The following is a 24,135-nucleotide window of genomic DNA, read 5'->3' on the forward strand; positions in this document are numbered from 1 at the left end:
TTTTGAGTTTGAAAGTTGGTGCAGAAGGATGATAATGGACTTCCTCAGTCAAAATGGATGCTACTTGCATAAACAGCAGTTAAACTTTCTGACTGGCTGTTTTTAAAAGCTCTTTATCATGTTTGTAGCATTGAGTCAATCATTGAGGTATTGTACTAGTAATGTTTGCGTAATTACCTTGTTCAATCCCCACAGATTGCCACTTAGGGTCCTTCAGAAAAGCCTGAGGGCATCTTTAAAAACATTGAAGAGTCGGCAAGCCAGCTGTGAAAAACAGAGTGATAAAACCAAACCAAAGAGAACATAGGGGTATTATTAGTAACTCATTTAATTTGTTTTACGATAAACTACACACCTCTCAAACCCATGCACCTGAAAGATAGAGATTTTAAATTTATATACAGTAGATTCCCTTTATAAACAGACAAGGGGCTAAGCAAATTAAAACTACATGATACATAAAAAAAAATAAATAAAAAATAAATAGCAGCACTATTGTTCCAGACAAGATGTATATTGACATATATCGTTGATATATGATTGCCGTTGTTTAGGTGTACAAGCTGACGTATAACTAACTGCCCTGCATAAAATAATGAAAAAAACAACAACACAGATTTTAAGACAGGATTTTTTTTTTCAAATAGAAATTTTCTATACTTTGGGACAACATAGTCTGATAAAGAGTACATTTATATACATGTTTAAGCCAGAATGATTTGACATTCAAATATGACTTCCCTAAGACATTAATTGGGGCTATTACAATCTCTCCCATTTATCTTTTAAAAAAGCATTTCAATTACAGCCTTATAATTCACAAAGCTATCCAAAGTAAAAAGAAACACCTTGTAAAGTACGAGCGGACGCCACGAGGACAAGATTAAGAGTTCTGCAGTTCTGTGCTTTGGCCACAGGTTGCAGTATCATTACAAAATTCCATCATGCTCTTTAAACTAACACCAATACTAATACTATCCTTATCAAATTATTTTCAAAACAATATTTTACTTTTTTGATTTCGGGAGGAGCTTTCGACCACTAAAAATGAAATGGGGTTACAATATGTTGTGGACTTATACATAAACATAAGGGCTCGACTGACAGTGACAGTGGCAGTGGTAGGTTGAAGGAGTTTGTCCTCCCACAAAAGTGTTGCTGGTTCCTGTCCCTGTTTCTGTCATTGTCTTGGGAAAGACATTCCACCTGCATTGCCTAGTGATGGTGGTCAGGGGGCCCAGGGGCGCCTGTGTATGACAGCCGTGTTTCTGTGGCTACCAAGTAGCTTGCCACCATCAGTTTGTGGATGTTTGGGTGAATGACTGAATGCAGTGGAAAACACTTTGCAGTCCTTGGGTGTGATAAAGCATTGATAACAATGTAAACAATTTACCATGATTTAATCATTTGATCTCTCTAGCTTTGGGAGGATTATGGATTAAGTAACTAAGACTTCTTAAGTTTCCTGCAGGCTGGACACTCTCTAAGAACTTGACTTCACAACATTGAAAGTGCAGCATCAGATAAATTAGATCAGTGTCTCAGAGAGCATTCAATCCAAAGCAATAAAATCTTATTTATCTGTGAGGTATTAAAAGAATTCAGACAAGTTACTGGTAGATGTTAAAATAAACTATTATTCAGATAGTTACTCAAATAAAAGGAGATCCACATCCCATAGGGGGTAAGGTGTTTTTACCCTAATTTGTTTCTGATATATTTAGTTTAATTAATAATTAGATTGTATTTTTATTTTTACCTGTAGTTACATCATTTTTTCAAAGATAGGATGATGAAGACAGACATCAGTAGATAAAGATTTCTTAATGAATTATTTAACGTCTAAAAGTATTCTAATTTTCTAAGTTTGATAGAGATAACTACTTTCTTATTCTGTCCCATTCCCATTTGCTGAATACACTTAAAACTATATTTTATTGCTATAAGCCAACTCTTAATGATGTTAGATTATAACGTTTCCACCTTTCTAATATTGAGAGTGTTTTTATTATTTATTACATTGTTTAGCTCTGCTCTCATACTTTGTCAGTGGTCTGTTTTTCTGGAAACTGGCAGTGTAAACCCTGAATACATTACACACAACATCAAATTTAAAGATAAATGTTCAGATCGCTTTAAAAAGCTCATTCATATTTATCTAAGGTGCTTAAATAAAAGCAAAACAGAGTAGAACTGAAAGATATTTAATGATAACTATTTAGACGATATAATCATTTATAACGTTTGTGACTAAACATCATTTTATACTTAGAGCATGTCATAATTTTTCTATTGAGAGTATTAAGAGTCATGTGTATGAAGTTCAAACAACAGTTCATGATTTTTTGTTTATATTTTTCTCTTTAAATTTGTTTTAAATCAGTGGCTGATGCTTTAACTGTTATGGAGATATGATTGGTCTGCAGTCACATGCAATGCAGATAAAACAAGCAATTGACTGCATCAGATTCTCAGTTTAAATAGATTCATGATAGATAAACAAGAATTTCTAATAATCCAGACTGGTCTCAACATTTGATGAGTTCAAGTTATTTCACAGGATTTACATATGTAATAATTCAAAAGGATATTAAAAATATAAAGTTACTTTCAAAGTAAATAAAGATGACAATTCAATCCAGAAACATTAAGAGGCACTCAACCAGTTAATAACAATATCTGAAGACATGAACTCCTGAGAATTAAAACAGAATTCACAGTTGTTATATTAGAAATTAGCTAGAAAATAATAGATAGAATACAAATGCTCTCAATGTAAACTTGGTGATGGACTGTGAATATCAGTCTAAGAAAGATGATTCTGTTTAGTGTGTCTGATTAAAGCTGCATGTCTGTGAACTTGTATTTTTGGTCGACCCACCTGTTGGCAGCAGTTAGCTGAGGAGATCACTTGGTGACAGCTGTTCAGGGATGTTATGCAGACATGTTTCAGAGTTTTGACGGTGACGTTATTTTGTGGGCGATGCAATGTGACAGCCCACCTTGAACAGGTGGAACATCTACTTTTACTTTACTGATTAGGTTTGGTATGATCTCCTCTCCAGTGTAACTTTTTTTTAATCATGGATGCTGTTCTTCTGGGGTTCTTCGGGTTTGCAGGCAAGTTTCTCACTAGAATGGCCAGTTAAAAAAGCTGCTCATTTTTTACGAGACAAAGCAACAACGCATTGATCAAGGTGAAAATATTTTAAAACTAAATAAACCAAATTAAGCTAAAAATAAAGGGGTAAAAATGTATCTGAAATTTAAAAAATTAACCCTTTTCTTGAACTGTTTTATTAACTAAGGATGAATATGTAACATAGGTCTAAAAATATGTTTTGTCGTGGGAAAATGGTCTTAAAATGCATTGAGTCATTCTTCTTACTGCTGGTAATCTATGCTAAAGTTTACGAAGCAATCAAAGATTCTTATCTGTAGACCAAACAAAAAAGCCGAGATATGCATCACTTTATTGACAGAGTGGATTATCTGAATGTAATGTGGCAGCAGAAGGACAAATAAAACTGTGGATGAGCTTGAAAAGAGGAGCTCATGTCATATAAAAACATTTAAATATGTGAATGCCCTTTATATAAATGATTTATAAAGAGACACAAACAAAACCCCGGATATCTGTCAAAGGAAAAATTCAAGGTGATACAGATGTAATCTAATCTGAACCTTTACAGCCATTGTTCTAAAATCCTTGGCACAAGTATGACTGGTGGTAATTGAGCTACCTTTAGTGGTGCTTAGAATAGATAAAAAATAAAATAAAAAGAAACGTTAAGGGCTCATGGTAAGTGCTGAAGAAGATTGCACTGTTGAGGGACTTTAAATCAAAGCTAGATATGCAACATGATTTGCTTATGGGCCAGGTAACACGTGCAATACATAGATATTAACAGTGAATTTCTCTGCATATTGTGCATTCAAACACCTTGCTGTTTATTTATTTATAAATCTTTTTGCAAATGGAAATTTAGACATTTTAATCAACCGTGAAATGCCAATGGTACACACATTTTTCATTGCCAAAGTTCATTTTGTAGTTTTTTTTGTTACACTTTATTGTTTAAGATGTGATATTAAACTAAATTGAAAAAAATTATTACATGAGGAAAAAAGCAAGAGTCTCTATTTTTTTCCTAAGTGATGATTTAATTTCATAAGCATAAAAAGCCAGTTCAACAAACCTGGTAATATTGTGATTTTTGCAAGAACCATTTTAATAAATATTTATTATTATTATCCTTTTGCAACTAGATAAACGACTAACCTTTTGAAAGAAAACAGTTCACCAGATCATACAGTCAAATTGATTCAAAATTTTCTATCTAAGGAAAACCAGTTGATTGCATCGACTCATTGACTCGGATGCAATCCCTTACTCTAAGCATGCTTGTAGCGACAGTGGAGAGGAAAAACTACCTTTTAACAGGAAGAAACCTCCAACAGAACCAGGCTCAGTTCTTACTCATCAAATGTGAGTAACATCACTTTATGAAAAGAAGTTTGTTCCAAATAAATTTTCAACATTGAGAGACACATTTTCTTCTTGTTTTTGAACTCATTGCTATTGTTTAAATGTAATTTTCCAGCTGCTGAGTCTGCTGCATCATTTTTAGGTTGAGTGAAAATACAGTGAACAGTATACTGTAACTTGCCCTATTCTAAATACTGTAAGTATTGATATTGGAAGTTTTATACCTCAAAAATGCTCAATCTGCTGTTATGATCATGGGTAGTCAGTAGATCAGTTACTTGAGTAGCCTTTTAACCAGTGGCGGTTCTAGACCAAATGTACCAGGGGGCCAGGAGGGGCCAGCCTGATTTCATGGGGGCACTGAAAAGTATGAAATAAATAACAGGGCAAGGGATTCAAATATATTAAGATAGCTGCATGAAGTGAAATTTCTATTCAATTAGGTTTAATTAAAAATCTATGCCTTATTAGGTCAATATATATACATAATTTTATGAATTTTACATATTTTTGACTTAATTTTAAGTTAAAATTGCAGTTTTCTATAAAATCAAAATTAGAACTAAGCGTTTTTTTATTTGTGTAAAAAAAACATTTAGCAGCTTAAAACGAGGATCCTAAGCTATCACCTTATTGTTTTTAAATAAGTATTAGTAAAACAGAATTTGTAAAAAAAAAAAATTGAAATAGATCCAAAGGACCTATCAGTAACCATGTCTGTTCCAGCGCATATCATCATTAGAATTTCTTTGAGTATTATGTCTTTAATACAGGGGCCCTAACAGGGGCCAGGGCCCCTGTAGATCACGCCCTGGTCTAGAACAGCCCATACTTTTCTACTCTTACTGTGTTTCTTTAAAAGTTAGTTTTTGCTTTAACTTGATTTGAAATATGATAAAGTAGAGACACTTTTACTTAAGAAAAATTTTGTGGTATTCTACCTACCTATCACTGCCCACAGAAATTAAATAACAAAAGTTTAATGACAGAAGAAGCAAAACCAATTATTGTGCGTAAAGTGCGCTCTATGTTCACTCAGAGCCAGATTAGTTCAATATAGGTGGTATTTAAAATGGGACAAGTTTCTATTTTTTTCCGCTGCATTGTTTATAATACTTAAAAAACTGGAATGTAACTAAATTGAGTCGTACTGGGAGTGCTGAAGCAGCTACAGGTCAGTTGCCTGGGTTTAGATCAGCAGCTGCTCTAATCTGACTCACTCAAGGTCCTGACACAGTGGAAAAGTACAGCGCGGAAGTGAAATAACTTCCAACCCTTTCAGAGCCAAATTCTCTGGATAACTGAAGAGTCCAGAGGATCCTGCAGAAGCCGCAACTAAAACCTAGAGCTCATACTGGTTTGAAAGAGGGCATATCCTGCACCTTGCTGTGAAGAATACTGATCGGTTTCCTGGAAGCAGCTCTGTGTGGGGAGGGGGCTAAGAGAGATGGAGGGGTAAGTGTTCACACACTTTCTACGGCTTTAAACCTCAAAATGTGACGCTTTATATATAAAAAAAAAAAAATTATTGGAGTGAAACTCCTGGTAATCCTATAAGCTTTGGCACCTCAGGTTAAATTACCACAGTTTCTGAGCGGTGCCAAATGATAAATGAGTCTGGAAACAAGTGCGGCGCACTTTGTATAAATGAGACTGAGTCGCAGGGGCCCTTTTGACAGCGCTCTCCTTCTTTTCTTCAACATGTCCAGAGAGTTTGTGAAAGGAAACAGCGTGGACGGGTCCAATCAGGAGAGCGTCTCCGGAAAGAAGACCCCGCTGTTGGACCGCGGCCAGTGGGGGAACAAGCTGGAGTTTCTGCTGGCAGTAGCGGGGACCCTGGTGGGCTTAGGAAACCTGTGGAGGTTCCCCTACTTGTGCTACAAAAACGGAGGAGGTAGGCGGCTGCAAAAAAAAAAAAAAAAGAAAAAGTGTTAATACATACTGCAGGTTTTTGCAGGTTTTGAATAAGAGGAATGGGTTGGCTTTAACCAACCAATCAATCAACCAACAGATTCATGAATATTGATTTATTACCTCTTATTGAACTAGGTTGTTTATTTTGCAGGCGGAATACTACCACTCCCACGTTTTACATCCACTTTAGATAAGTAGTCCCTGATAAGATGCCCTTCAAGCATTTTAAATTTACCTCTACACTCTTAAAATACACAATCTACCTACTACTAATATACCGTTAAAATCCCTTTCAAATGTTTTATTTTCTCCATTAATAATAATAGAATTAATTGATCTCATAGTGGACAAAATAACCTTCTGCATTTAACCCATCCCAATGGGGAGCAGTGGGCTGCCATTGTTGGGCGCCCAGGGAGCAGTGGGGGATCGAACCCAGAACCTCTGGATTCTAAGTCTATGTACTCTACCCTAGTCTTTTATTCTGTGTCACATGTGTCCTTTCCCCTGCTCCCTTATTTAGGGGTCATCACAGCGAGTCATTACAACCTGCTTACAATCTTGGCAACGTTTTTCACCCTACATTCAAACACAGGTCCCCTGCAATGGTCACAGCCTTAAAGCACTACACTATGGGGCGTTTTCCAAATGATGGCCCAGATATGAAAGAGCAAAAATACAATACTGGTGCCTATCTCCAACTGTCTGTGGGCGAGGTTCACAGATCCCCAGGCCATCAGAGACATATTAGTCTTCTTTTAAATTATTATTTTTAACAAATACATATTGTGAAGAATGTTAGAAAAGTTTAGAGACAGAGAAATACGATTAAAATGCATGAATTTTGAGGATAAAGTGTTTAGTTGCTGCCCAATATATTCTGTTCATTAACAGCAGCGAAGAGATAGTTAGTGAGATTAAGTTAATCTCTCAGTGGTCATAATGTTGTTACTGCAAAATATTTAAGCCAAACTTAGTTAAAAGTGTTTCTAAACATGCTCTTGGAAGCTGATTTCATGACTTATATTTGATATTGTCTATATCTCTTAGATTAAGATAATTAATTTTGATTTGATTAAGTTCATGAACTGAAAAAGAAAAGACGGGAGAAGGTAACTAAATGGGAGAAAAGTCTCTTATTGTTGTTGTCGACCAAAAAAATCTTTTAATTAATGTAAATAAAGAAAAGATAAAAACATGGCCATGTCAATTTATTTGAATGACATTATACAAAAATAATTGAGTTTTTAAATCAGATTTCTCACTCATGACAGAGAACTTGAAGTGAGGAAAAACTAGTTATAGAGTTGTGTAATGTTCCCTTGGCTTGTCTTAAAATATCTTAACCAGTTTATCAGGTTAACTTTTTCTTTTCTTAGGTGCATTTCTCATTCCGTACGTCCTGTTTCTGCTTGCGTGTGGCATCCCGATGTTCCTCCTTGAGACGGCAATGGGACAATACACATCTCAGGGGTGCATAACCTGCTGGAGGCACTTCTGTCCCCTGTTTGAAGGTCTGTTTTTCACAGGGGCAAACTACAACCCACTGCATCCAGTCCTAACAATAGGACCCTCTTCTAAATATATATATATATATATATATATATATATATATATATATATATATATATATATATATATATATAAAGTATTTTACTAATTTTGATTTTTCTTTCTTTCTACTCATCAGTTGTGAAGAAGATCATAAGATCATAACTTAATAGAAAAATAAAAGGCAGTTGTGAATTGGACGAAAAATGGTCCAAGGCTACATGTTTTTTGTCTGGAAAAAAAAACCACGATACATTTGGATTCAGTCACTCAGAGGAAATGCTTTTTAGACACTGTTTTTCAAAAGAAAAACATTTTTGTGGCACAAGTGCCTTTAAATCAAGTGTTATTACAGACAAATAGCAAAAAAAAAGAGGGTACATATGTAGAAATAGAACTAAGATTGGGGATCCAACCCCAGATTGCTAATAGCTTCTGTAAATGGCTCCCCCTGCTTTATTTCTACAACCCCTTTGTTGCTCCTTGTGCTGCTGCTGGGCACCTACCCACTTTGCAAATCTAGCTAAAGCTTAATCTGATTGGTTAAATAGAATTTGTTGACAATAGCTTTGCTTAATGTAGGTTTTAACTTTTAACTTTGATGTGGCCACTTTGACCCAAATATGGTTTAATTAATGTAACTATGGCTGCATTGTTAGAAATGTGCTGCTTAGAGATGAATCTCTGCTCCACTGGTAAGTGTTTTTTAGCATCTTATAGGTTTTCTTCCAGGACTGCCCTGTGTTTATCTCCATCCATCTTCCCATCAGCTCTGACCAGCTTCTCGCATAATGTTGCTCCTACAACTGAGAAGGTGTCTTAAGGGTGATGTGCAGTTTTCACCACACAACTGACCTGCTTACAGAAAGGAGTATCCATAGAGCTATTTGTAGCTAAGCTAATCAATTGTCGATATTTCCAGACTTTCCATTAGTCTGCATAACCATGTCTTTATAGGTTTACAATTGTGCTTGACTATTTCAGTTTCTGAATGACATAGTGGCAGGCACTCTGTGATACGTTCAATGTCCATCAAAATGCTTTATGAGATAGTCCTGATTTAAACTTCTCCACAACTTTCAAGAAAAGACCTTTTCTTATGCATAATCAAATAATTGCAAAGTTGTTCACCAATAATCTCTAACAAGCCTGGAAATGTACTGTATGATAACATTTTGACTCCATGGGGTAAATTCTGAATTGGTGCAATTTTATGGTAGGTTTTAGCATTAAGAGAGTGAATGGATATGCACACCTACCTTTTCCTCTTGAAGAGAAAACATATGTCTGCAAAATTTTATGTAAACATTTTGATATTGCTAAGCTTCTTGAAGCGGTTTAATTTATAAAAGTAGTCATTTTACTAAATACATGTCCTTGTTTCACTAACAACCTGTGTTCCTTGGTATTCTTTTGCCCCTACTTACTATTGGATTAACACATTAAAACTATTTTTTCCACACAAAAAAAAGCATCCCAATGAGTGTCTTTTTCAGTTTTTGGAGAGAAAACTTTTACTCAATGATAATAATAAAGTAACAACTCCTTAAAAAATAAATCACAATCTCAGTTCATGTTTCCACTTGTGTAATAGGCTATCACAACATTGTAATCAGGGCAATGAACAGGGATTTGGTTTGTCTAGACACAGCGCCATAATCTAAAGTAATATTCATTAACTTAAATTTAATCTAAACCTACAGTCAAATACACTTAATATAGAAAGATCTATGAAAGGCTCCCATCACTGGGCATCAAAAGTGGATTTCAAGTCCAAGTAACCTAAATACAGAGGCTCACATGAGAACAACAAAGAATCTTTTGTTTGTTCGCAAATTAACAGGCAAAAGAAGTTTCCAACAAAAGCACAATTGTCCATTGTTAAGCTATGATTAAAAGTCAGCACGCGTGAACTCTGACAAATCTGATGAAGCTCTACAGTACACATAGCAAACTGTCTGTTGATGCATGTGACAGATTATTAGCCACAAACCTACTTAATTAAATGTGAAATGTTTGAAAGCTTCAAAACAGTACAGAAGATTCAATGTGTTACGTCTGATTAAAACCTGAGTTTCCCTAAGGGCCAGATATCATTTAACTTTAAAGTGCCAACTTTGTCTTTCAAGAATGCACCACTTAATCACACACACCAGATGATTGATAGGTTTGGCAAATAAGGACTTTTTCCTGCTCAGGTGTAGCAGTTTTAGGTGCAAGCAGTTTCTTACCACTGTGTTAATGTGTGATGTCTAAACAGGACATGGTCAGGGCTTTCAATTCTCAGAAAAGTCTACTGCATAGTTGATTTGTTTACTGAAGGTCCATGCAGGTACATGATTTTATTTAGAGTAATAATACACTGCTTTATAATCATGTTTATTATAGATTTTTTTGTTAGAAATATAGGTTATACACTAAAACTAAATATAACATTTGTGAAGATTTTTTTTGCCCATTTATACAACAAAATGAACTTGACTGCAATTTATCATAACTATGATCAAATTTGAATGTGTATTAATAAATCTTAACCTGCCTATACAGCTAAATTCAATTTCAAAGTCTTAAAATTGTTCCATATAGATCATGAAGTCATAGAAAGCCAACGTGCATGTAATGGATAAAGTTCTGGAGAAAATTAAAATGGGCAGATTGATAAAAACAAAAATATAAAAAGAAATTCAACAACTTAAGATTTTCAGAGGACACTGTAAATGCCAGTTAGCGTGCTGCTGGTTAACGCAACAGGAGGTGAAATTGTCTTTTTATGTCCTTCTACTTTAATAATATATTACTTTGGTCAGTTAAGCCTACTGGGATTAGCAATGCGATGAATGGTTTTCCTGCTTTGTAATTTTCTGCACAGTCTCATCTTTTATAGTTATTTAGAAATAAAAGCTATATATATTTAAAGAAGTATCGTACTTAGAAACAAGGGTTAAAGTATTTGGATGAAACGTTTTTCATTTTTAAAAATGTACAGATTTGATTGTTATGTGTGTAACAGCTTAGTCTTGCAGCTCTAATGACGGATAAAGTTGTTAGGACTGACAGCTTAGACAAAGTCATCCATGCTGATCCCTTCTGTGTCTTCAGGTATCGGATATGCCACCCAGATAGTGATTGCATATGCTGCTGTGTCGTACATTGTCATCCAGGCATGGGCTTTTCTCTACCTGTTCTCCTCCTTCAGTGCTGAGGTACCATGGGCCAGTTGCAGGAACTCCTGGAACACAGGTAGATGTGAAAAAGAGCAAAACATTTGATTAAAATAATTTACCAGTATTAATCAGAATTATAGAGCTGATGATATCCTATCTGGTTCTGAAAAAAAAAAAAAAAACCCTGAAGAATTAATTTTTTGACTTTCAATTTATTACCTTCCTGAATTAAACTGCAGATAGATTTAATACTGTATATATGAATATATATATATCTCAAATACACAGTGCATTGCACACTTATTTGATTGATTTTTTTCTTTAATCAGAATCTTGTGTTGAATTTGATAAGAAAAACTTGTCATCCAACTGGACAGCAGCTGCAAATGCAACAACACCTGCAACCGAGTTCTGGGAGTAAGTGTAATTCATGCCTGCCTGCTAATACTGATTAGTCTGCCGTGTTTTAGGTATGTTGTCTTTCCTGTAGGCATCGAAACTTGGGCAAACTACCAAATCCTGTCCATATGAAGCGCCACTATTCTATCTTGGTGGTCTCTTAACAGGTGGTATCTCTTAACAGTCAGCTGCATTGCTTACAAGTTGGACAATGTAGAATCACAATTTAAGTTTTTATGACCTTCAGGACAGTAACGAGCAGGCTGGGACAAATAATCTTTTTGGTAGGGTAAGAGTGGATAAGATAAGAACAATTAACTTTACGCAATGTGCACATGGAGCTGAAATAAAAAACAAACTTTTAGCTGTTTAGCCTTTTTGTTTGCTCATACCAAACATAAAACTTGGCACTGCTGTGTAACGTGAGTAGTTCAAGAACATAGCTACACTCTTTAAGCACCCATGACAAAAGGTGCTTAAATGTGTTGATGTTGCATAAATCAGGGTTTTCCAAAAGTATCAGCTTGCAACAGCAAAAATGGCCATACAACCCCTAGAAATACTTATATTAAGTTTTATACATTTCTTTATATAAATAAATTCCTTATATTCATGGGTAAACACCCCCCCAAAAAAACCTAAAATTATCCATTTAAAGGTATTTTAAGACTGGGAGGCTCACGCAGAGAAAATCTGGAATTACAAACATTATATTGACATGAATGAAATAAGTTTTTTGGAGCTCAGATCCAGCAGAACACTTTGGTGCTTCAAATTTACATGCTTGGATGTTTAGTTTAGGAAAAGAATTAGAGTAGTCTTTCCCACAAAAAGAGGTGGGGCGAGCTATCAAAAACAATCTCTGGTTAGCGGCAAGCAATGGAGGGTGGCTTAAGCCCTTAGGGATTGAGAAAATTAATGCTTGTTGGGGAGGGAGGAGAATCACTGCACGGATGAAAATGATGATTAAGCTAATGCGTGATGCATAAAGCATAATGCCTTTGATGTGATGCACTGGGCATGAAACCCTTTACATGATGTGCTGTGGTGATGCACTCACCATGGCGTGCTAGCCATGATGCGCTTGCCGTGGCCCTCTCACCGTGATTCACTTGCCATGATCTGATGCACTGATGATGTGCTGCTGTATGATGCGCAGATGATGTGCTGAGGTATGATGTACTGATGATGCACTGAGGTACGGTGCTAATGAAGTGCTGAGTTGGATGTATGCTTATGATGCACTGATAATGTGCTGATAATACTGCAGTGTTGTGCAGATGATGTGCTGAGGTGATGCACTGATGATGAACTGCAGTGTGATGTACTGATGATGTACTGCTCTGATGATCTGCTGAGCTGCAATGCTGCAGTGATGTGCTGATGATTCACCCATGGAGCGCTGTGGCAATGTGTGCTATGGAGATGCGCTGTCGTGATGTGCTCGCATTGGTGTTAGCGATAATTGCAGTGATATTTATGGATGTGGAGATGATTATAAAATGAGTGCCTGTAAAGGTGAAGATGGGGTATGAACTGTGTGCATGTAGTGGCATAAAAAGAAACAGGAGATAAGATGGTTAGACAAAGGGCTGACGGAAATGATGAAGGCTTACCAACACCACTCATTTGATGCGCATGTTAACCTAGAGCAGGGGTCGGCAACCCAAACTGTTCAAAAAGCTTAAAACAAATCTGTCTGGAGCCGCAAAAATGTATAAGTCTTATATAGGCCTTCTAAGGCAACCCGGGCGTAGTGTATTAGCACACTATCAAAATGACTATGTGGGCTTAATGGGGTCATAGAATGCAAAACTGAGTTCACATTGTCATAGATAAATAATGATAGTTCAGTGGGTGAATGGACGTACAACCCCATCGACACCTCCTTTCTCTGCAAATTTCACAATTCCAAACTTCTACCAAAAAACTGGCAATTCCAAACCACGAATTGACTCGGGGATGTTGCCTTATTTGATTCTGGTCCTTATTTGGTTCTGGCATGTACTTTTGTACATGCCAGAACCATTTGTTCTGGATGTCTGGTCACCCTATCATATGAACAATTTGATTTTTCAGTGAGTGAGTGCTTGTTGCTATGATGCGTCTTTACTCAGCAGCTTTGCTCGTTGTAAACCAACCAATCAGCGCACAGCTCATCTAAATATTCATGAGCATACCATAAAAGGAAGAAAACCTGTCGTTTCATTCTAGTACTTATAACTGGGCGGCTTGCATTAGGGCTCATAGAACAGCAAATATGCCGTTTTCACCAGCACCAAATACCCTATATAATCATTCATTGACCCATTTAAATATATAATAACCAATCCTAATATTAACAATATCAATGTACTTTGTTTTGTTGCATTGATGAAATTATAGAAATACATTAAAGAAATACATAAAATAATTTTTTCCATTTTGAGGATTTGAAAGGAGAATGAAAGAGACTTCATATACCTGTATTAGAGTGCTACCTATTCTATCTGTGAACGATTTTCCATGTTTTATTATTTCTTGGGTTGCAACAACAATAACAGGAGTAGGGGAGTTTGGAGATGTAATCTACTACTTAAATCTATCTTTGCATTCCTATAATTTATCCAGATGTTCTGCAATCACACTTTTTCTCTCACTCCCAATAGGGCGGTCAGCTGCAAATTTAGGATGCCTTCCCTGGAAATGCCTTTCCAAATCACTCCTTTTAATATTTGACAACTTCTCATTAAAAAGCAAACATGCAGGCAATCCTTCCGCATTGATAATAAAAGCAAATCATTCGAGCTTGATTCTACTTAGTAAACAGAGCAGATGACATCTGTGTAAACACAATGGCTGTTTAAAATCACGAATAGAAAGTTTCTTGGAAGGGCAAAGATCAGAGGATTAAAATATTGGACTACTGAATGATGCGCTGGTTGGCAAAGGAAGTAGTTGTGCAACAGATTGACATTTTTTATTTTTGTTTTACTGGAGCAATGAGTGCATGCAGGAGAATGTATGCTAAGGAAGAGAGTGCGGAAACATAGAATGGGGATGAAGGAAGACATAAGAAGAGGGAGCCTTGGGAAAGATACATCTCACTTAGGTTAGATCAGTGTTGGGTACTGTATCTGCGAGGGTGAAGGCAGATGGGATGGGCTGCGTGCTGAACGACAGTTTGAGCAGAACACATAGAATATATAGGAGTGGCCGAGCCAGGAGCCAAGAGCCCCAGCAGGTAAGTGGAGATAGATGTAACGGAACAGTTAAGCTTGTTCATGGAGTTGATGAGTGAGGATAAAAGGAGACAGAAGTCGCTGGTGAGCTGTTGGCGGATGAAAAGGTCGAGAAATTTAGGCTGAAGGCGGTGGAATGGCACCTAGGGTGAGCCAGTGGAGAAGGCTAGGGTGAGACAGTCGGGATGAGTCCAAGCTGGAGCTGGGAGATTAGTACAAGCAGCCAGCCAAGGTACTGTGGCAGGCGAACTGAAATGGAGAGAGGCTTGGATATTCACGAAGACACAGAGATGAACATTGGATTTAATTTTGGAGTAATGACAACCTTGACAACTTAAAGTTGCTATTCATGACTGGAGGATCAGTGGGACTGAGAATAGTCTGAGGCTACGTTCACACTGCAGCCTGAAGTGACCCAAATCCGATTTCTTTGCCCATATGTGACCTGGATCTGATCTTTTCATGGCAGTCTGAACAATACAGATCCAATTTTTTCCAATCCCACCCAGGCCACTTGGCTATGTGGTCCTGAATCCAATACGAATCTGATCTTTTCAAACCCGACCTATGTCTAAACGGCCAGGTCGGATTCATCTGACCTGAAGGTCATTAATACCCGACAAAGGTCATTATTATGCATCTTGCTACGTAGAAGCAGCAAGAAAAACAACAACCATGGAAGACGATGATGCAGAGAGCAGTATTTATGTTTAACCATTTTGAAAAGATTGTGGTTTTATGGTTGGAAGAGTCCGCTGGTTGCGCGCCAGCACTAACATCCATGTTTACTTCCGTAAAAAAAGAGCACGCTGGCCTGTGACGTCATTGCATCCTCTCCTGTGCATGCGGGACACTTGCGTTATTTGACTGCAGTTCACACAGGAGATCACATAGAAGTCGCATATATTTGGAATAATGGACAGCAACGTAAAAAAATCGACTTTCACAAAAAAAAAAATCGGAATTGAGCATCAAGGCCTGCAGTGTGATCGTAGCCTGAGAGTGATAGAGGAGATTGGGCGGAGATGGGTGAAAGTTTGTCTGCTGTTAAGGAGCGAAGCTGGCTTCAGAGGGGGTGTGGTCTCGACGTTGATTGGATGGAGCTTAAATGAGGTAAACCAGCAGGTGGTCCAGGTGAGTCTTCCACATTGAATCTTCACTTGAGCTTCATTTTACATTATGTAATGTGGCATTTGAATATATATGAATCCTGTTTTGGATGAATAAACATTACACCATTTTTTTCCATGGTACATTTACGTTTATGTATTGTTTGGTGTATTCTAGACCCCCATCACATGACAATGACTGTAAGGAACATCTATAGCATAAATGGAAGAATGTCACACACTTTGAAGAACAAACTGCTTCTAATAATGATCACCTATAATATTATAACCACTGAAATGCACCTTTAATTACTTTGGCAATTAATTTGTTAGTGGGTGACATATTTAAAGGCAACATGTGATCATTTTCTCCACAATGTTGATGTGTTTAAGGCTGGAAACAAGTTTAAGAAATTCTTGTTTATTGTGTCCAAATGGCCAGACATTTGAGTCAGTGCTTGTCCAAAACTTTAGCTGTTATAGGCTATTCTCAGCTTGGTCAATATCTTTCAAAAGCAGTCATTGGTGGCCATGGCTTATTAACAGTCAGGGCAAAAAGGGTTCTAATAAAGAGGTGACAGAATACACACAGTGCATTCTTGCTTGTTTTGAACCTCAAATATAAAATATGTTAAAAAAAAATTAAAAATGTTACATGGTTGGCTGGGTGTGTTAGTTAGGCCACACATTAGACCAGGATGCACTATTAGAAGATGAAAAACTATGGAAAGTCCTGGGAGGTTTTAGATGTTGGTCTGCTCTACAACCTTGGCTACTGCCATCTGTATGGCTGCTACTTTTTCAGCTTTTTTATTGTCATTACACTGTTAAGGGTCTTTTTTTAGGGACCCAGGGTGGCAGTCTGTGGGAGTGGGGCTCAAACTCAGAACGTCAGGATTCCAAGGTATATGCCTTAAACAATAGGCCACCACTACCCTACTTTGACATATCCCCATATATATGTAAACCAAGCTCACACCTTATGCTGAAACTGTATTTCCTGATGATTGTAGCATCTCTCAGCAGAATAATTATTCATTCCACAAACCAGTGAATAGTTCAGGAATGATTTAAGTAGCATAAAATGAGCTTAGGGTTTTAATTATCTCTCAGTATCCCCAGAATTAGTTCAGTATGAGAGATATGCTGAAGAAACAGGTCATGTTGACCACATCTTACAATTTGCATGACTTTAAGGATCTGCTTTTAACACCTCTTTTAAACAGAACACTATCAGGCAAGTTTTCTTGCTGAGTCCATGTCTACAAGGGCAGTAAATTGCGGACTACAGCGATAATGGGGATGTGGTCAAATATTCTGCCTACAGTCCACATTTAAATGTAATGTAGCATCTTTTTTAAATACTTTTTATCTTTCAGAATCTTAAATTATAGTACATAATTAGTGGGGGACTCTCTCATTAAAATAACTATTATTCAAAATGGTTTTAAAAAAAATCAATGGACAGATACTAAACATCGCCCATACTATAAAGGTAATGGCTTTAGGAAATGTTAATATGCTACTCCTTTAAATTCTAGGAAAAGCTTCCTGTGCTAAACATTTTCTATGATCTACTTTCACAAAGCACTGGTTACTTTTTTTTTGTAGTGGGAACTTTTAAATTATGTGGGTATATTTTTTCAGCAACATTGTAAATGAAAGTATATGGATGATTAGAAAGATGCTGATCAACCATATTTCCTTTTAGGCTCATTCTTTACCATTATCGAAATGATATTACTTTTCTTTCCAAAGTCCTTTTCTCAACGAATAGCAGCCTGCAACTTACTCATGTAACACATTATGATGGAATATATAAAAAAAAAAAAAAAAAAAAAGAGGTAATGAGAACACATTGTCATGACCTCTGACTCAGAACCTGGTGTAAACAGCTCTATAGTACTTACTCCTTTAATCTCTGTTTTTGCAGTTGGGGTAATAAAAACCAGCAACTAAATAAATAAGCGGTTTGAAGCCTGTTTTATTGTTGCAGATTTGAAAATAAGCCAAAATGTCTGCACACAGAGTACTTCCAGTGGTTGAATAACATTGAAAATATGTTTAGAACAGGTTACAACAGACATTAAGGTATACTCCCCATTTAACGATTCTCTATTAAAAAAACAAATGATGAAAATGATAATGGTGTTAGGATGCCTTTTGCAATTAATTCTGATTGTAACTTTTTTTGTATTGCTTTGCAACGTGTTTATTTGTTTAACAAATGGTGGGATTTTTTTAAATCTGTTACTTTTTGTTTATTGTAAATAAATTATTTAATATCTGTATAATAGCTGTACTTAGATTATAGGGCTATTTATGATTAAGACATTTTTGTAAGTCCTCTTTTTGCAACATTATACATATATTTATCTTTTTAGGAGAAGAGTTCTGGGCATTACTCAGGGGATTGAGGAAATTGGTAGCTTAAGATGGGAGCTGGTCTTGTGCCTATTACTCGCATGGATTATCTGCTACTTTTGTGTTTGGAAAGGAGTAAGATCTACTGGAAAGGTAAAGTTACCTCTAATTTAAATACTATAAAATGCTTTGTGGTTATTTATACCATTGTTGATTGTTTTAGCCTTTTTTTGTTGCTTTAAACTATCCAATGATCATTTTTCCTCCTGTAGCGGACTCTCCTACATATTATAACGGATACAAACCAACAACCCCCCAAAAAAGCTACTTTAAAATATGGTTTAGGCTGTATTTCTACTACTGTGTAAAATTTCACTTGCCTGAACAGAAACAAGAGAAGCTAATTCTGGGCGTGGTATTTTACCATTGGGAACTGTTGCCATGAACGCACAACATACAGCCGGTATCAGAGCAAATGAAATATGCCACCAGTAGTCGGAAGGATAAAACAAATGGATAAGAGTGATGTGTTGGACTTTGCATGCACTCGGGTAATATGAAAGCATAAATACGTAGTACTCATCTGACAAACTGAAAATCCAGAGCACTTCTATAACAATTATCTTAAACTATAATAAACTTTAAATGGTTACCAGAAACACATGGCCTACAGTAAGATCTCATGGAGAGGCTTGGCGTGTTGTTTCTGCTGAGGTTGTTATGTTGACTGTCAATATGACTGCTTCCTGTATGCCTTTGATTATATTAAGGATTGTTAAAAAGCTCCCTAAAATTATTTTTGAAAACACATCTTTAATCGGTAATCTAAATAAGAAATAAAATAAATAAAAACTGACTTAGTAACCCCACACAATAATCAGGCTGTAAGTGAACAAACCACATCACCCCTCTAACCTTTATCTCATCCAAATAAAAAGGTTTCTCTGACCTTCTGTGTGTTTTTTAAGGATTTTAATGCTTTATTCTTATTATTGAGTGTTTCATCTCAGGCCTTCAGATTTTACCTCATGCTTCCTTCCCTGTCCAGGTTATGTATTTTTCTCCCTTTCTGTACATGTTAAGTGTATCAGTGCTGGTTCAACGTAAAAGCAAGCTTATAAAGGGCCAATTAATTGCTACACACGTCATGATTTGTAACCATTAGGCAGAGGGTTAAAAATAGCTGGCTATTTATGGGGAGGCAATTAAAGAGTCTAATACTGATTTATAAATTTCAGCTTTTTGTTGTACTTGTGCTGACATACATTATATCCCTGTGTATGTCAGATCAGATAGGCGAGGATGTGGTATAATAGTGTCGATGTTTGGTGTCTTCACACAGAATGACAAGACTTTATAAGAGGGTAACAAGTATTAATGTATGCCACAAATAATAAGGGACAAAAGTTAAGGGAGTCACATATTACAAACAGATTACATTTCAAGGACATAGACCCATTAAACTCATGATAAACAAGCCAAGCTATGAAGAAAAAACAAAACAACACCAACAATGAAAGAAATGTATACAAGTATTATTTTAAGGGAGGCATTTTGGATATCATGGCCAATAGGGGTGGGTATTGCCAAAGGAGTCACGATTCGATTCGAAACACGATTCACAGATAACGATGTGATTCTATCACGATGCATCACGATACTTGAATTATTGCGATGCATTGCAATATTTTCTCCTCCATGTTTTGTTTTTGAATGACTCGGCGCAGTAGAAATGCTTGTGACACAAGGCAGTGTGCATCAAAACATCCGCAGCGACATCTACTGGACTGGAAGTTGTATTACACTTGTTTTTGGCTGATGTTCGCCAACCATTCATGCAATTTTTTTTACTCATTTTTTTAAATTAATAATCGATACTTGGCGTCAAGAATCGATGCAGTAGATCAAGAAAATTAGAATCACGATGCATCATCATGACGATTATTTTGCACACCCCTAATGGCCAAAGGATTAGGTGTTTGAACTTCCCTAAAAATGACCTAAAGAGCTGTGACCATTTTCAAGGAGGCATTTTTATGAAGTTCTGCCGAGCAACAGGTAACCAAATACAACACATATCTTACTGTCGTGTATATAAAATAACAAACTTCACATTTAATATTATCGCTACAAAATTGTATAAAATGTAGCGATCAATAGATACAGGTGTTTCTAAGACAGATACAGATGATTTTAACATCAGTCTGACCAATCCTTAATATCTGCTGCTGATTTTTATTTCATTTAGACAGTTATTGCGTTCTCTTCCTCCATTTATATGGTTAAAAATAACAACAGAAACACATGTTACATAAGGCTCAATATAAACAAAAATCTAACAACAGATAGTAGATGGAGGGAGCAGATATGCATGCACTTGAAGTGATGTAGAGGCATGGCTGCTGAATGAATGATCTTAATAAATCGGCATGCACATATCAGCTGATGCAAATACAAGCAGAAATTTGCTAAAATCAGCCAAAAATATCGGCCAGCTAATTTATTAGTCTATCGTTAATTAAAATAAGTAAACTAACCAGTATATACACTCACCGGCCACTTTATTAGGTACCCCATGCTAGTAACGGGTTGGACCCCCTTTTGCCTTCAGAACTGCCTCAATTCTTCGTGGCATAGATTCAACAAGGTGCTGGAAGCATTCCTCAGGGAGTTTGGTCCATATTGACATGACGGCATCACACAGTTGTGGCAGATTTGTCGGCTGCACATCCATGATGCGAATCTCCCGTTCCACCACATCCCAAAGATGCTCTATTGGATTGAGATCTGGTGACTGTGGAGGCCATTTGAGTACAGTGAACTCATTGTCATGTTCAAGAAACCAGTCTGAGATGATTCCAGCTTTATGACATGGCGCATTATCCTGCTGAAAGTAGCCATCAGAAGTTGGGTACATTGTGGTCATAAAGGGATGGACATGGTCAGCAACAATACTCAGGTAGGCTGTGGCATTGCAACGATGCTCAATTTGTATCAAGGGGCCCAAAGAGTGCCAAGAAAATATTCCCCACACCATGACACCACCACCACCAGCCTGCACCGTTGATACAAGGCAGGATGGATCCATGCTTTCATGTTGTAGACGCCAAATGTGGCAGCAGAAATCGAGTCTGGCCATTCTCCTCTGACCTCTGGCATCAACAAGGCATTTCCGCCCACAGAACTGCCGCTCACTGGATGTTTTTTCTTTTTTGGACCATTCTCTGTAAACCAGAGAGATGGTTGTGCGTGAAAATCCCAGTAGATCAGCAGTTTCTGAAATACTCAGACCAGCCCTTCTGGCACCAACAATCATGCCACATTCAAAGTCACTCAAATCACCTTTCTTCCCCATACTGATGCTCGGTTTGAACTGCAGGAGATTGTCTTGACCATGTCTACATGCCTAAATGCACTGAGTTGCCGCCATGTGATTGGCTGCTTAGAAATTAAGTGTTAACGAGCAGTTGGACAAGTGTACCTAATAAAGTGGCTGTGAGTGTATGTAGCATGCTGGGGAAAATCCTGGCAATCACAAAACAAGCTTAGATTGGAGGCAACTGAACCCTGGCTTAGTTTTTCTGAAGATGTTTCAACACCTATCCAAAAGTCTCTCTGTCTTAGTCAGTTCTCTAGTGCAAGGCAATAAAATTGATGAAGACCCCTGAATAGTGGTGAACAGATGTCATATGTATCTTTTTTCAGCTGTTTTCTCCCATACTGAATAATTGGGAAATTCATATTTCAGCAGATTTAAACCTTTTAGGTACTTAATCTGACACTAAACATAAGCAAGTTTAAGGGAGTTACACGTTGACATTTTTTCTGAAAAAAAAAACAACAAAATGACGTGTTTTGTATTTCCCTTTCTGAAGAATGGTGAAAAAAATGTCTTTTGTGTCACAGCATTTAATACAGTATTTATGCCCCACACTTAAAGAAAGTTAGGGGCTCCTAATTTAAATTCCAACACTTGGATTAACTTATAAGGTTATATTCTAAAGTTAGATTAAGCAAATTATAGCTACTGTTATATTGCTTTTGAAAGAAAATTACAATTGTATTTATAGTACCATACTTGCTCTTGTTTATTATGATATAAATGTTGTTTTTACTGCTTTATATTTTTAATATGTTTTCCTTTGTGGAGTTCTGGTTCCATCAATCTGGTGCTAAAAGTTTAAATCAAATTATAAAGCATATACAGTAAAATCAACAAAAACTCTTGTATTATTTGTTTATTAGATCAGAATTAAAACTAATCTTTGCATTTCTATTGACAGGTAGTGTATTTTACCGCCACGTTTCCCTATGTGATGTTAGTCGTTCTATTGGCCCGTGGGCTCTCTCTACCCGGAGCGATGGATGGCTTAGCTTTCTACCTGTATCCAGATCCTACAAGGTTGGTGGACCCTCAAGTAAGTAATAAGTCATAGCCAAAGAAAAGCTTCCAGCTTAGTTGTTTCCAATGGAAGCCTGAGCCATGTTAAAAACTTTAAGTGTATAATTTAGAAAAATCAGCCTTAATCTTTTGCAGCAGTTTCAGCAGTGCATTTTCACTGATTCTGTGCTAATGTATGCGTAGGTTTGGATGGATGCAGGTGCACAGGTTCTTTTTTCTTTTGGCATTTGCCAGGGGAGTCTAACCGCTTTGGGAAGCTACAATCAGTTTAACAATGATTGTTACAAGTAAGTGCAATAATTATTGTTTTTTTTCCCCCCTATCCTGTTTTGCTTCAATAGAAAGTTCCAACATGATTTCATATCTAGTATGCTTTTTTTTTTTTTTTTTTGCCTCCTTGGAAGGAGATCCCTCATTGGTAGATTGTTGATATATTTGCTCCTTTATTTTGAGTATATCACAGCCAAGTTGTAATGCCTTACATCATCATAAAACGGAGTTATTATTCAAATAATTGATTATTCAAAAAACATAACTTCTGTATACACAGTTATTTAAACTGATATGGAAACTAATATGAATAAAAGGTCAGATTTATATATTTTTCCTCCATATGATTTAATCCATACAATTCCTTCTTCTGTTGAGTTAAATGGTACACACTTCTCTTTGTACACTTAAACAATGACTGCAAAAACTGGAAAATACAGAAAGATCAGGAAACCAAATACAAATAATTAATTTACCAATGTTTCTAGAACTTGGTCCACTTAGTTGTATGGGGTTAACCAACGACTGGTTCTAGTGTACAAGCTTTTCAGGTCAGAAGGGTTGGACTATATTGCATAATTTGCATTAATTTGTTTTACCTCAGAAACCACATGTTTTTAATGACCCAATACATTTTCTTATGGATTTTGTTTGCGGTTATGCTGGGTGCCCTCTTATGTTGACCTGCTTGATCTGGCTTGCTTACTCATGTTTTGATTGATTGATTGATTGATTTGTAGACTTTATTGATCTCACAGTGGAGAAATGTACTTGTCACTTTGGCTAAATGATGTAATTTTCGGACTATAAGCCGCAACTTTTTCCCCATTTTTCGACCTTGCAGCTTATATAACAATGCGACTTATCTATGGACTTTTACAGCTAGGGTAATACCTAAATCTATGGATTTTACCATCCACCATGTTGATGTCATATTTGCTTCAACACACAAATACGGTAGCCGCGCGCGCGGGAATGCGGAGGTCCTCCGGAAGCAGACTTCTACCGCGAGTGGTACGAGACAGAACGACAGCGAGAAAGACGGACATTGCGAGCGCAAGACAATTTGTGTGTAAACATAAATAACCTGCGGCTTATAGTCCGGTGCAGCTTGTATTTGTACAAATCATGCAATTTAGCTTCTGCGGCTATTATTCAGGTGCGGTTTATAGTCCAAAAATTATGGTAGTTAAAAAGAAGGTGCCATATGTGTATATATATATATATATATATATATATATATATATATATA

At 36.6% G+C, this 24,135-nt stretch overlaps 1 protein-coding gene across 1 annotated transcript in view; it reads left to right on the plus strand.

The window, feature by feature from the left end:
• Window positions 1–5,715: 5,715 nt before the first annotated feature.
• Window positions 5,716–24,135, plus strand: part of LOC107102592 (sodium- and chloride-dependent GABA transporter 2-like) — a 31,005-nt gene continuing 12,585 nt past the window's right edge. The window contains exons 1-8 of the mRNA XM_015401963.1: window positions 5,716–5,944; window positions 6,199–6,383; window positions 7,783–7,917; window positions 11,054–11,194; window positions 11,448–11,535; window positions 18,232–18,364; window positions 22,495–22,629; window positions 22,797–22,900. Coding sequence (XP_015257449.1) covers window positions 5,937–5,944; window positions 6,199–6,383; window positions 7,783–7,917; window positions 11,054–11,194; window positions 11,448–11,535; window positions 18,232–18,364; window positions 22,495–22,629; window positions 22,797–22,900 — 929 coding nt within the window. The 5' untranslated portion in view covers window positions 5,716–5,936. The remainder of the gene's footprint in view (window positions 5,945–6,198; window positions 6,384–7,782; window positions 7,918–11,053; window positions 11,195–11,447; window positions 11,536–18,231; window positions 18,365–22,494; window positions 22,630–22,796; window positions 22,901–24,135) is intronic.

Source organism: Cyprinodon variegatus, unplaced genomic scaffold (assembly GCF_000732505.1).
Source record: "Cyprinodon variegatus isolate N-32 unplaced genomic scaffold, C_variegatus-1.0 Scaffold1277, whole genome shotgun sequence".
In the NCBI taxonomy this organism is placed as follows: Eukaryota; Metazoa; Chordata; class Actinopteri; order Cyprinodontiformes; family Cyprinodontidae; genus Cyprinodon; species Cyprinodon variegatus.